Source organism: Mobula hypostoma, chromosome 22 (assembly GCF_963921235.1).
Source record: "Mobula hypostoma chromosome 22, sMobHyp1.1, whole genome shotgun sequence".
In the NCBI taxonomy this organism is placed as follows: Eukaryota; Metazoa; Chordata; class Chondrichthyes; order Myliobatiformes; family Myliobatidae; genus Mobula; species Mobula hypostoma.
Genome location: NC_086118.1, coordinates 20552050 through 20566431, shown reverse-complemented (window position 1 = coordinate 20566431; position 14382 = coordinate 20552050). Strand labels below are relative to the sequence as shown.

Sequence of the window (14382 nt, the reverse complement as noted above, 5' to 3'; positions counted from 1 at the left end):
CTGCAGTTAGACGAATCAATTTTGCCAGGCAATGAATCTTTGCTTCTTGTTTCTATTTACTTGATAAAAGAAGAACACATGATTCAAAAGTTGTTATTTGCAAGGGGACTAGAAACAGATATGAAGGGGAAGTCGATATTTCAGATTGTTGAGGAATAATCTGATCACAACGTTCTTGCTTCACCTGATTTAAGTGCAACGTTGGCCTAAGCGACCAGCGTTGTTCACGAAAATGGCTTTTACTGTAATTAAATAAGTTTATTTATAGTTTTAAATACATTTGAATATTTTTTGCAAGCATTTGTCACTGCTTTGAATTTGCAGATCCTATTTTCTTTCGCTGTGCATCATAAATCAAAGTTATTTAGAGTTATTATGCGACGGCTGCAAAAGGAGAGGGGCCGCTGGGCACCGAAGGGGCGGTAACCCAAAAAAAGTTTGAGAACCACTGGTTTAAAGCGAGCGAGCTGCGCTGTGCTCGGCTGGTTAGCCTGCGCGCTCGGTGGTGCGGCGTTTGACTTGGAGCGCTGGCTGAGCAGCGGACGCCGGAAGTGGGCGCACGGGCCGAGGCGATGGTGGCGATCAGCTGAGGGGCGGTGGAGCCATGGACCTACTGCCGGCCAACCCGCACGGCAACGGCCTGCTGTACGCCGGCTTCAACCAGGACCACGGTGAGTGCGGCTCCTTGCCTTCAGCACGGCCTGCCTGGGAGTCATTGTGGCGTGTGCGACACTTTAACGAACCCTTCGGCCCGTTATATGTATGGTCGACCCTTTTAGCCACCGACATTGATCGCATCTACTCCATCTTCTGTGTCTTATCTTAAGTGTCTGTCTAAATAACTATTAAACATGTGATTCCACCACTCTCTCTTCCAGCCCTTTCCATATAGCAACCATTCTCCTATAAATGAAAGAACTTTCCCTTGAAATCTCCTTTCTACCTCCTTTTCGCTTTAAGTCTATGTCCTCTTGTTTTTGATACTTCTAACATTGAAGAAAATGATTCGGACCAACCTGTCTATGTCTCATAATTTTGCATAGCTTTGTCAGATCACTCTTTGGCCTCCTTCTCCTTAAGGAAAACAAGCCCAGCCTCTCCGATCTCTCCCCGCAACTGAAGTCCAATCCAGGCAATGTCTTGGGAATCTGCTCTGCATTTCCTCCAATGCAAAGCATTTTTCCAATAGTCCAGTGACTAGACCTGCACATAGTGCACTTTTTATGATTTCCCATCTTTTGTTCCTTGACCTATGAAGACACGTAAGCTGGAGCTTTCTTCACTATCCTCTCTACCTTTATACCAATTTTTGGGAGTTATGGACTTGACCCTCAGCGTATTTCTGTTCCATTCCTTAGTGCCCAACTATTTGCTGTTTATGACCTGTCCCTGTTTGACTTCCCAAAATGCATTTCCCTGCACTTGCCAGGATTAAGTTCCATCTGACAATTCTGTGCCCAACTTTCCAGCTAATCTATGTTTTGCCGTGGACAATCTTCCTTACTGTGTGCAACACCAATTTTTGTATCATCCACAAATTTACTCGTGCTTCCTACGCTCACATCCAAATTAATCTGTATTTTAAATATTAAGGGTCCCAACATTGGTTCCTGTGGTACACCACTGATCACAGCTTTTCAATGAGAAAAGTATCCTTCCACCATTAAGACCACAAGACATAGGAGCAGAATTAGGCTATTTGGCCTATCGAGTTTGTTCCGCCATTCGATCATGGCTGATATGTTTTTCCCTCCTCAGCCTTTTCCCTGTAACCTTTGATGCCATGGCCAATCAAGAATCTATCAAGCTCTGCCTTAAATACACCAATGACCTGGCCTCTAGAGCTGTCTGTGATAAGAAATTCCAGAAATTTACCACCCCCTGGGTGATTTCTCCTCATGTCTGTTTTAAATGGATGCCCCTCTATCCTGAGGGTGTGCCCTCTTGTCCTAGACTCCCCCACCATGGGAAATATCCTTTCCACATCTACTCTGTCTAGGCTTTTCAACATTTGCAAGGTTTCAATGAGATCCCCCCCCCCCCATCATTTTAAATTACAGTGAGTACAGACCCAGAGCCATCAAACATTCCTTGTATGATAACCCTTTCATTCCTGGAATCATCCTCGTGAACCTCCTTGGAACCCTCTCCAATTCGAGCACATCTTTTCTTAGATATGATTGAGTCTTTTGTCATGGATCATTGCAGTCATTGGGCATATTACAGTATATGTATTAAACACCAATAAAACATCTTTGAATGGGGATCAGATGGAGTGTTTTTCAAGGTGGCTTAAAAGTGAGTTTATCAAGAAAGCACCTTAATAAAGGTCCTATTAACTACCTGTAAATAGACAAACCTTAAAATTCATTGAAAACGATGATCTAAAATGTAAGAGTTTTATCTTTTAATTTAAATGGTCTTCCCTCATCAGCTTCTTAGTAAGTTAACTTTCATTGATAAACAGAATTTCTTTAACCCATGCCTACTGAAGTCTGTACAGTTAAGAAAATGCATGCACTTTGGAAATTCTTGCATTATTAGTCATGGTCACAGTCATACTTTATTGATCTCAGGGGAAATTTCATTTTCGTTACAGTTGCACCATAAATAATTAAATAGTAATAAAACCATAAATACTTAAATAGTAATATGTAAATTATGCCAATAATAATATGTAAATTATACAATTGGTGGAATCTCAGAATTTCAGTCTTTTACAATTGGATTCTGATTCTGGTGAATTAGATATAACAAATAATGGAAGTTAATCCCAAAGCTGGCTGTTGTTGATTATTGTTTTTAGAAGCTACTGACTGTGTATTTAAGAATATAAGAAATCTATCTAACTGTTCCTTAAATATATTTAGTGAAGAAGTCTCAACTACTTCCCTGGGCAGAAAATTCCGCAGATTCATCACTCTCTGGGAAAAGCAGTTTCTCCTCATCTCCATCCTAAATCTTCTCCCCTGAATCTTGAGGCAATGTCCCCTAGTTCTAGTCTCACCTACCAATGGAAACAACTTTCCTACTTCTATCTTATCTATCCCTTTCAATGTTTTGCATGTTTCTATAAGATCCCCTCTATACTTCTGAATTCCAGAGAGTATAGTCCCAGGTGACTCCATATCTCCTCATAGGTTAACCCCTTCATCCCTGGAATTAACCTGGTGAGCCTCCTCTTCACTTCTTCCAAAGCCAGTATATCCTTCCTCAGGTATGGAGACCAGAACTGCACACAGTACTCCAGGTGCACCAGCATGACCTCCCTGCTTTTGAGCTCAATCTCTCCAGCAATGAAGGCCAACATTCCGTTTGCCTTCTTAATAACCTGTTGTACCTGCAAGCCAACTTTTTGCGATTCATGAACAAGCACTCCCAAGTCCCTCTGCACAACAGCATGCTGCAATCTTTCACCATTTAAATAATAATCTGCTCTTCTATTGTTCCCTTCCAAAGTGGATGATCTTGCATTTACCAATGTTGTATTTCATCTGCCAGACCTTGGCCCACTCACTTAACCTATCTATAGCCCTCTACAGACTCTCCACATCCTCTGTACAATTTGCTTTTTCACTCAGTTTAGTGTCATCAGCAAATTTTGCTATGCTACACTCAGTCCCCTCTTCTGAATCATCATTGTAAATGGTAAACAGTTGCGGGCCCAGCACCAACCCCTGCGGCACCCCACTCACCACTGACTGCCAACCGGAGAAACACTCTGCCTTCTATTGGTTAACCAATCCACTATCCGTGCCAATAAACTTCCTCTGACTCCATGCATCCGCATCTTATTTGTAAGTTTCTTGTGCGGCACCTTATCGAACGCCTTCTGGAAATCCCTCTGGTATTTGGATTTTTGAGCCTAAATTTGATATGATCCTATTTGTTAAAGGAGAACATTACCACAGAATGAAAAGATGTGGAAATAAGACTTTGGTGGGTGCTCTTAAAGTAACGTGTAAGAATTACACCTGAGTTTTTAAAAAATGTATTTATTAACTTCTGGTCCTGTTTCTTCATCCAACCTCTCATCGTTCATGAAAGTAAAAATATAGTAAAGTAAAAATAAAAACAGATATATTGTAAACCTGACGCAAAAACACTTTGGTCTTAAAGGCTGTGTCAGAATTGGAAATGGGTTAAATAGAGGAACCTTAGCCCCCACCTTGTTGGTTCTGATGAAGATTCTTCATGTTACCTGTTAGTCTTTTGATGGGTGCTGAGTGTTTCCAGCATTTCCTATTTTTATCTCTCATTGCTCATGTCTTTTCAGGATTAATTTAACTCTGCATGTTACAATAATGTCAAGTACAAATAAGTGTCAGTGGAGCTTAATAGTACCATATTTCCTTATAGGTTAGTGATGAGCTTGACCGGTTTGTTGATTCTTTAATTTAGTATTGAGTGCTTATGTATAATCTCAAAGCTACTTCTGGCCTCTTGTTAATATTTGTAATCTGTTTGTTTGAACTTATGAAGCTCTGCTTGTGTTTTGATCAAAACCCTGAGATTCATGGCTGTCTGTGGGGAAGACAACTCTCAGGGTTGTATACTGTTATACATACTTTGATAATAAATGTACTTTGAATTCTTATCCTTTGACCAGTGTACCTAATTATATTTGTGCAACATAGTATTTTAATTCTTTGGTCTGAGTCTAAACTAAAAAGCATTTAGTTTGAATAGTCAGGGCAGCAACTTAATGATTAACTACCATGTACAAGCACAACTTGTTGCTGTCCACTTTACTAGTAATTTCACCATTATTTACTGTGAAACCTGGCCCTTGATCTATCTTTGAATCTATTCATGACCTTGTATTTTTGGTTTTAAATTTGAATTTAGGCATGACATTCTTGCTTGGGTTATTAAACTGGCTGGTTTTAGATTGGTGCTGTTTTAGAGGGTCCATGACTTGTAGCTGGTGCTAAAGGGTTTGATTTCTATCATGGGGGCATTCTACATTCCTATGTCCTTTGGTTTAATTTGAAGGAATAGGATAAAGTGTTAAAAGATTATTCCAAGCAGGCTAAGGTGGTTCGGGCCTAGATGCTAATTGAAGCTGCTGTTAAACAATTGAGAGAACTTGAAGCAGAAATTTCAACAAAATGCATTATACTTACATTGTACAGTAGTGTAGAAGAAAATGATTATTTTTGCCAATACTATTAAAAGGCAAATCAAAAGGATATGGCTGAAATTAGAGGGGTAATATATCCTAATGACAGGGATTTTAATACATCCATAAATTGTGAGAAGAGTTAGATATAGTCTCTACTAATTTACTACTGTCTAATTTGTTTCCCTGAATGTAAGCAGAAAGTCCGCGCACTTGGAATGGGAAAAAGTAGACCGACAAACTATGGGAGGAAGTAACTACCCAGTCTTACTTAAAGATGCATTTGCTAAATCAGCAACACTATTTAAAAAGCAGTAATCTATGTTAGCTAATATGTCGTATTGTGAATCATTTCCTGAGCTTGAATTCACAATGACGTGCATGATAAGATCTGTTATGTGTTGAAATACAAGCATGTTAATGTGGGTTATGTACTGCAACAAAGTCCTTTTGCTGTTGGGTCATTTGCCTAAAAGGGTGCCCTTAAGAAATGGTGACTAAAAATGTGTGAGGTTTAAGCATAAGTTTGGCAGTGCTTTTGTCTGCCTACTTCATGAAAGGGCAGTAATAAACTTGCTGTTCACCTCTTCCTTTATAAGTGAGGGGGAGGAGGGCTATAAATTGGAAGACAGTGAGATCTGCCAATATTCATGTTTCCCCCATGGGTTTTGATGGAAGTTCTTGAAACGAATGCAGAATCCTATTTGCAAACACAAATTGATCCAGAGCTGATATCACTGAACCTCTCTCTAAGTCGGCCTTGAAATCCAAATAAGGATGAATACAGTAGCAACATGCAATCTGTACATTGGGTACTGGACTTCATGGCAAGATGTAATGTAGTCTTTATGTATCTTTCGAACATAAAGAGGTGCTCACAGTCCATATCAGTTTCTCTCACAGGATATCCAAATTTCTGTAAAGGGCCAATGATAAGTAGAAAGTTTGGATCAGCTTTACCATGTGAACTAGGATTGAAATGGGCAACCTCTGGCAAAAACTCCCAAACTTCCTTTTGCATTTGGTTCCAGAACTTCCCTGCAGATTGACTTCCCCTGAACTAAACCTTTTAAACTAAACTCTATGCCTTCAAATACTCCTCCTTTGGCCCAGTCATGTTTTTTAAAAATTTGATTATACTTCTGTCAAGCCCCTTAGATTTTCTCTATGTTGATGAATTCTGTTTCAAATGATCTGGTCCCCCTCTTGAAGTATAACTGTGTTCCCTCTTGAGGTATAACCATGATTACATTTTGAAAATAATTTGCCTGAAAAGCTCCTGGGTGTTGCTTTTTTTGAAGGTCATCAAAGATGCTGTTTTAAAGGCAAATAGTGTAAATGCAAACTGGTCATTTTATTGACCTTTTTCGATGAAATAAAATTGAATGGATATCTGCAGTGATATATTTTGACCATCCTGTCCTGGGAGTATTTAGCAGAATGTAGACATGTTGACATCCATTCTAAAATCTGGTACCTGCATTGCTTTATTACAAAATCAGTCTCTTGTGATAGTGTTAATATTGTAGCTGTAGAAAATGGACTTGTCTACCTTCCAATGTTCCATGTATGGAAGCTACAGGGCATTAAAGCTATAAACAATGCCACCAGGTCTGAGATGTTGTAATTAGAGTGGTGAAGCTATCAGCACTGGCAATCATAACACTATGAAGGAGAATTTGTGGCTACTGCACATGCATAATTAAATATACAAATGCAGGCAATGGCATCAGTGATGACCTGTTCAAGTCCTTGCAGATTGTTTTTGTTCAAGTGACAATTTCAATAACTTGCTCAAGATTTTCACTGTTCTGAAAAAAAAATGTCTTTTTTTGAAAAAAAATGAAAGGTTGAGCTTTGTTAACAAGTTCTAATCAACTGAGGAGCTCAAGATCAATATTGTCGCTGTGCAGCCTTTGTTCCTGAAAACCAGTGCAGTTTTCTCCGTTATTTTAAAATTACATATTTGTAAAATGTTTTAGAGTTTGTTTTAAATTTCACTGTCATTTTGACTGTCCACTTTTCCCTTCTGTTAAATATGATGACAGAAAATCAGACTTTTTAAACTCTTGAGGATGATTGAGTTTTAATTGATAGAACAGCAAGCAGAGTACTCAATGATCCCTTTGGGCAATAACAAAGCAGAATGTCAAAGGCAAAATCCATTCCACGGATGTCACCTAGATCTATTATGCTTAATTTTCTTTGATCTGCAGTGTGTCATTTTTTTTAGCTGAAGGTAAAGCCTGGATTTTTTAATATTTGCAAAAAATCAATTTGATCAATAATCACCCTTATCAGGAAAGCTGCCTGCTATGTTGTAGTGGCAGGCTCTGATTTTCTTTAATAAATCGTGCTGTGAATTTGTCATGGAATAACTAAAGAATCTGAATCTCTCATGCATGGTATTTGTTGAAATATTTTTGCATCAAACCAGAGAATAGCATTCCTCCAAGTTCTAGAATTTGTCTTCACTGGTGTGTAGATGCTAAGATGTGTCTGAAAGCATAGATGCCAAATAGTTGGTTCACCACTCATCCTCCTAAACCTGACTATGTTCTATGCACCAATACTCGTTAGTCACTCAATAATTACTCTTGTGGCAGTGAGTTTATTTTAGAATCATAGACATTTTTCTCACCCGCTTCTCTATCTCTCTAACTGCAAATTCCTTCAAATCTGGCCTCCTTTTGTGCAACTTTGTTTCACTTGCTGGAGATTGCTTCAGTTCCCTTGGCCCTGCTTTCTTAATGCCCTACTGCAAGCCCTATTCTCAGTGCTTCATCATCTGCTCGTTTGAATTGTTCACTTTGTGTTCCTGTGAAAAGCCTTAATGATTTTGCATTGTTGTTAAGTAATGCAAAATAAATAATTGCAAAGATGATTTTATAGGGTGAAGATAGCAACCCTGTTCCTCCTTGTTGGTATAAAAGCATGTAGTTTGCATCTGGAAACTTGACCCAAAACTTCATGGATAGTTGTCTTGATTTTAGAGGATGTTGTTAGATATCAGGGATTGTAATCAAAGACTTCTTAATAGACCTGAGATCAACAACAATACAATTGTAGGCTTTAGGACTATAGGATGGCTTTTAATTGAAAGCAACTTCTTGACTTCAAACTTAATTAATCTTCATGCTTGGTTTTAATAAGAAATGTCTGAATATAACTTCTGGGCTATTGTCCCACTGAGCAAGCATGTGGCAATATCATGGATTCTAATGTGTGGTTCTGGCATAATCGTATGAACAGGGTGATATAGAAGGGCAAAGGCATCATTTGTATGTGGCCCAGGGCTCTGTGCACCTCTGATCTATGCAGTGGTACTTGGCAAAGAAAGGTGAATAATTGGCCACTTAAGCTTGCTGTTGTATTTCTGAAGATCATAGTTGCAAGTAAGCTCAACATTGCTGTCTAGCTGCATTAATCCTTCACCATTTTGTTTATCAAGTGTCTATCTAGCTGTGCTGTAAAAATGTTAAAGATTCTCCTACTGTTCTTTGAAGACAGTTCCAAAATCCTCTGAATCTGAAGGAAACTGCCCTTTCTGCCTTAGTAAGGCCACCCCTTATGAGCAGCGACTTCTGGGGTTCACCCATATGAGGAAACATGTTAAGCATCTTCACCGGACAAGACGCCTCAGCATCTTGTATGTTTCAATCAAGTTCTCTTTTAATCTTCAGTGGGTATGAGTCTAGCTTGCTCAAACTTTCCTAAAGAACAACCTCACCATTCCAGGAATTGCCCAGTATCTTTATACTGTGCATATAGACATTTTGATGCATATGCTTGGCCGAGGAGCTGAAGGTGTGAAACTGCTATCCATGGGATTATGACTGAACACCAAGTCAGAATCCTGTTTAACATGTATTCCCCTAAATGTATAAAATGTCCTTCTAATTGGTCTAAACTGAAGTATATGATACTTTTTCCTTGGTGTAATAAATTATATGAACAGGAGTAGGATACTCAGTTATATAGGCCTGCTTTGCCTTTCAGTTAAACACTCTTTGTAGCAATGAAGGGAGTGTTCTACATTCTAGTGTGAGAGTGAGATGAAAATAGATGGGTATTTAAACTGGAGATGAATTGAAGTTTGACCAATTTAACAAATGTTGCATTCTCCTGACCAACATAACACACTTGAGATTTCTATTCTAAAACCAATGCTGATCTAAATTCAAGATCTGAAAGCTGGAAGTTGTACTTTTTTGGGGAAAAAATAGAGACATATAGCGTGGAGTAGGCCCTTTTCCCAGCAATCCCCCAATTTAATCCCAGCTAATCATGGGACAATTACAATGACCATTTAACCTATGGAATGTGGGAGGAAACCAGAGCACCCGAAGGAAACCCACGTGGTCACTGGGAGAATGTACAAACTCCTCACAGGCAGGGCAGCAGTGGGAATTGAATTCTGGTCACTGGTACGGTGAAGTGTTCTGCTAATCACTGTACTGTGCCATTCCTATTTCTACTATTCTGCAGAATCTTCACCATCCATCTGATCTGGGTCCATTGACTCACTATCTCTTCAGCAACCATCGAAGACACTAATGTTGTTCTCCCTTTCATCAGCTTTACATCACTCCCCTTCTGCCACTGACCTACGCCTTGGCCAGTTGACCTATAAGTTAAAGTTTGTTAGAAGACGTGCATCACTTGTACAATGTGTTATACTTATAAGAATCTTAGCATTTTTAAACAAATTATTCCATTTCTTCTATAACTTGTGAAATTGAGAAGGCTTCTCAGTGATGCTGTTAAAAGACTGAGTTACAACATATTTCCTGAGTAAGTCAAGTTCCACCATTTTCTTGAGTTGCAATGTCATCACTGTAATGCTAATCTTTTTTAAAAAGGTGTGCCTCATCACTAAGAATTGTGAAAGTCCTCATTGTTCTTTCCCAATGACAGGTTGTTTTGCATGTGGAATGGAAAATGGATTCCGAGTCTATAACACTGATCCATTAAAGGAGAAGGAAAAACAAGGTGAGGCGTATCGCTCGTCAGGTAATGCAGATTTGTGATCACTTTTGCTTTAATCAGAGTAATTGACAAATTAAGTGCTGAATTTTCTTTTACTTGCAAGTGGGTGACTTTGAAATCCTATCTCTGGTATCTAAAGTATAAGTGGGTAGTTCAAGTTTTAAATCTAAGTTGATCATGATGTTAAAAGAATTTTAGTCTGGAGTGACTGTGGGACCTAATGTTCAGACCATTTAACAACTTTTTACTAGCAGCCATGGCTGAAAATAACGGCAATGATAGCAACAAAGAGTGCTTTTTGCTCCGCCATTGTCTTCTTTTCAGTTTTTCAGGTGGTGTTCAGCTATTGTGTACATATCACCACAATGAATTTGTTGCTTGTTGACCTGTAGAGCAAAACTGTATCGGTTCATTGTTAGGTGCCATCTGTTGGATAAATATTAATATTAACAAAATAAAATATTTACAAGACAATTTGTAGGGGAACATGGTATTCCTAATATCTAATGCTGACTGCTTACCAATGAAAACCTCTTGGGCTTTTCAAATTTTATGACTAATGGTGACAATGCAAGTACATTCTTTTGATATTTCATGTGAAACTTGTTGCAAGTACAGTTTGATTGCCTGTTTTGTTTGTTCATAGTTGAGTGCAAGTATTTTCCAAGATAATTTTTCATGTATGATGTATTGTGTTAAGTATTGTCACAACATAATTAGTTGGTAAGGTCCAACATTTTTTTGATTGCACTGTACTCATTTGAGTAATTTTGTAATGTTGATTGCACCCAGTCTGCATTCAGGCAATTGTGACATTTTCTTTTGCAGAATTTATGGAGGGAGGAGTTGGTCATGTCGAAATGCTTTTTCGATGTAATTATTTAGCTTTGGTTGGAGGTGGTAAGAAGCCCAAGTATCCTCCCAATAAAGGTATAGTGTGCTTAGTGAAAATTTGATTTTGGTCCTTAAAGCAGTCAATCATTATTTGTCAAAAGACCTTCTGCTAATTGAAAGCCTTGGAAAGCTGGTTTGTGACCTCATCCATGTCATTAATTTGGCAAGAACAATGGTGTAGTATGGTGCAGAACTGGCAAACTTAGTTTAGAATCCAGCTCTGCCAAGTCATTAATTGGAGAAGCAGGCACTGTAAAGTTACTGTTTGCATTAAACCCTATCACTGTGGATGCCGTAGCTCCAGTGGTTTCTGGTCCAGGTCCAATCTTGAGCATTGGGGGGGTCGGGGTTCTGTTGGGCATTCTGTTGTCCTCGCACATCCCAAATGTAAATAACCTTCGTGAATGCAAGTTGAAAAGAATCCTATGGGGAGTTTGGGAGAGAAAACAGTAATAAACCACAAAGAAATATGGAGTGGGGGAATAGGATTGGTGGGATTGCTCTGCTGGAGGCTGGCACATAAATAGTCAGGATGGCCGCTTCTTGCTATAATTGAATAGCTCATTATTCCCAGTTAGAGCTGATCTTTAAAGTGTTCAGATGAACAACTGGTTTATTCACATTTAGGATGGCCTCCACCAAGCCCTGATCTCAACATCAAAGCTGTCTGGTATTACCTGGAAAGACAGAGGCAAGCAAGACAGCCCAAGTCTGCAAATTAGACTGTGACTTCTCTTGTTCGCTATGGTTGTGCCGTCTTGCCTTTAGAATATTTCTTCCTCTTTGGGGATGTATATATCCTTTGTCTTCAGACTTGATTCCAGAAGTTCCAGCCATTGCTGCTGTGCCATCATCCCTGCCAGTGTTCTTTTCCAATCAATTCTGGCAAATTCCTCTCTCATGCCTCTGTTATTCCCTTTACTCCACTGTAATACAAATACATCTGACTTTCGCTTCGCCTTCCCAAATTTGAGGTGATTTCGATTATATTATGATCACTTGCCTCTAAGGGTTCTTTTACTATGAGCGCTCTAATCAACTCTGGTTCATTGTATAACACCCAATCCAGAATAGTTTTATATGCTTCTAAGTTGCCTCTGATTTCTAAGTTAGATTAATTGCCTGTCATCCTCCTTTGCTCCAAAGAGAAAAGCCCAAGCTTACTCAACCTGTCCTCATAAGACATTCTCTAATCCAGGCAGCATCCTGGTAAATCTCCTTTATAAGGCTTCCACATAGTTCCTATAATGTGGTGATCAGATTGAACACAATACTCCCAAGTGTGTTCAACAGAGTTTTATGGAGCTGCAACATTACCTCACGGCACTTGAAGTCAATATCATGACAAATGAAGACCAGCACACCATATACTTCTTAACCACCTTATCAACTTGAGCAGCAATTTTGAGGGATCTATGGACTTGGACCTCAAGATCCCTCTGTTTTTCTACACTGTTAAGAATCCTGCCATAACATGGTGTTCTGCCTTCAGGTTTGATCTTCCAAAGTATATTACTTCTCTCCTTTCTGGATTGACCTTAATCTGTCACTTCTCCCATTTCTGCATTCTGTATTTATCCTGTTGTAATGTATAATTGCATTCTATGTTATTCATGACACCTCCAACTTTCACATTATCTGTAAATTTACTAACTGTCCTCTGAACTTGCTTATCCAAGTCACTTATAAAAATCATTTAGAGCAGGTTCCCGGAACAGATCGCTGCAGTACACCACTTTTCACCGATCTCCAGACAGAATACACTCCATCTACTATCACTCTCTGCCTTCTGTAGGCAAACCAATTCCAAATCCCCGCAGTTTGGTTTTCATATCATGACTTTCTGGATGAGCCTACTATGGGGAAGCTTGTCAAATGCCTTGCTAAAATCCATATACGGCACATCTACCACTCTACCCTCAATGTGTTTTATCGCCTTCTCAAAACCCAGTTGGATTCATGAGGCACAACCTGCCCCTCAAAGCCAAACCAAAGTTAAGCGATATAGCTGACAGTAACTTCTAAATTTTCCCATTCATTCAAGGATTGTTTTTTTTGTCTGAAAGTTCTTTTGTATATACATAAAGGATTGGCAGGGACAGAATGTCTTGCAATTATTTCGACCAGTTATGGAGTATAATGTCTATAATTATCATTTGTACTTGGATATTCATTGGGCAGTGCATTTTTCCTTAAACATACTCTGCTAAGAGGTCATAGAATAGTTTTCTCCAAAGAAAATTTGCCTTTTTCAAAATGCTTTCTGTTAACGTTTGTCAAATTATCCGTCCCATTGTGGAGTATTGTGCCACTTATATAAAGCCATCGGCGAAGGTTACAGTTTTATTGAATACATTTTGCATAGTTTTTCATATTGAGAGAGAATGCTGAATCATTGTGGTATTTTGCAGTGATGATATGGGATGATTTGAAGAAGAAAACTGTTATTGAAATTGAATTTTCTACAGAGGTCAAAGCTGTCAAACTACGGAGAGACAGGTAACTGTTGGAATTTAATTGCCCTTGCAATTTAGTGTATTAATTTGCTTTCATATTTCATTATGCATTGCAAACCTAAAATTCTTGTTTAATTGAATTCTCAAGAAAACAATGCTCTATTTACAGCCACTATTTAGCTTTAGTTTATTTGATGACAAAGATTACGATTAAGAAATTTATGGAAAGGTTACGAAATTGCAAATTTAACTACATTAAAGACAAATATGCATTTTTGATGAAAATGCAGTTCATTGAATAAATAAGATTGAAAAGAATATGAAGATGCACAAATCATTGGGTGAGGGGGAAAGTGCAATGAATTTCATAACCTTCCTGTAAATTTCTTAATCATAGATTTTTCCAGGTTTAACATCTGTGGTTATAATAAGCATTCCGTCTATGAGTGTCAGATTGTGTAGTTCCACTAGAAGTCAATGTAATACAGATTCAAACTAACACACACAAAATGTGCTGGAGGAACTCAGCAAGTTGGGCAGTATCTGTAAAAGAATAAAAAAAGTCGATATTTTGGGCAGAGACCCTTCAGAACTGAGAAGGAAGGGGAAGGGTGCCAGAATTAAAAAAAAAGGCGGGGAGAGGCAAAAGAAACTAGCTAGTAGGTCAGGGATCCCCAACCTTTTTTGCACCGCAGATCGGTTTAATATTGACAATACTCTTGCGAACCGGCCGACCGGGGTTGGGTGTGTGTGTGGGGGGGGGGGTGTTGCTGTTCAGTAGGGTTAAACTCACCTCAACATGTCTTTTACAGTTAAGGTTGCCAACTTTCTCACTCCCAAATAAGGGACAAAAGTAGCAGTCAAATACAGGACACGTGTTTACCCCGAGGAAGACTACCATGACCATGAAGCCTTGCGCGG

The 14382-nt window shown here is 38.8% G+C and overlaps 1 protein-coding gene across 5 annotated transcripts in view; it reads left to right on the top strand.

Moving 5' to 3' along the window:
* The first annotated feature begins 506 nt into the window (after window positions 1–506).
* Window positions 507–14382, top strand: part of wdr45b (WD repeat domain 45B) — a 71499-nt gene continuing 57623 nt past the window's right edge. For 2 of the 5 annotated variants that reach the window (XM_063074271.1, XM_063074269.1), the window contains exons 1-4: window positions 508–671; window positions 10040–10135; window positions 10940–11041; window positions 13417–13504. In XM_063074271.1, the coding sequence (XP_062930341.1) occupies window positions 605–671; window positions 10040–10135; window positions 10940–11041; window positions 13417–13504 (353 nt within the window). In that variant the 5' untranslated portion in view covers window positions 508–604. Of the gene's footprint in view, window positions 672–10039; window positions 10136–10939; window positions 11042–13416; window positions 13505–14382 lie in introns of all 5 variants that reach the window. The other 3 variants (XM_063074270.1, XM_063074267.1, XM_063074268.1) reach the window with 3 other exon arrangements.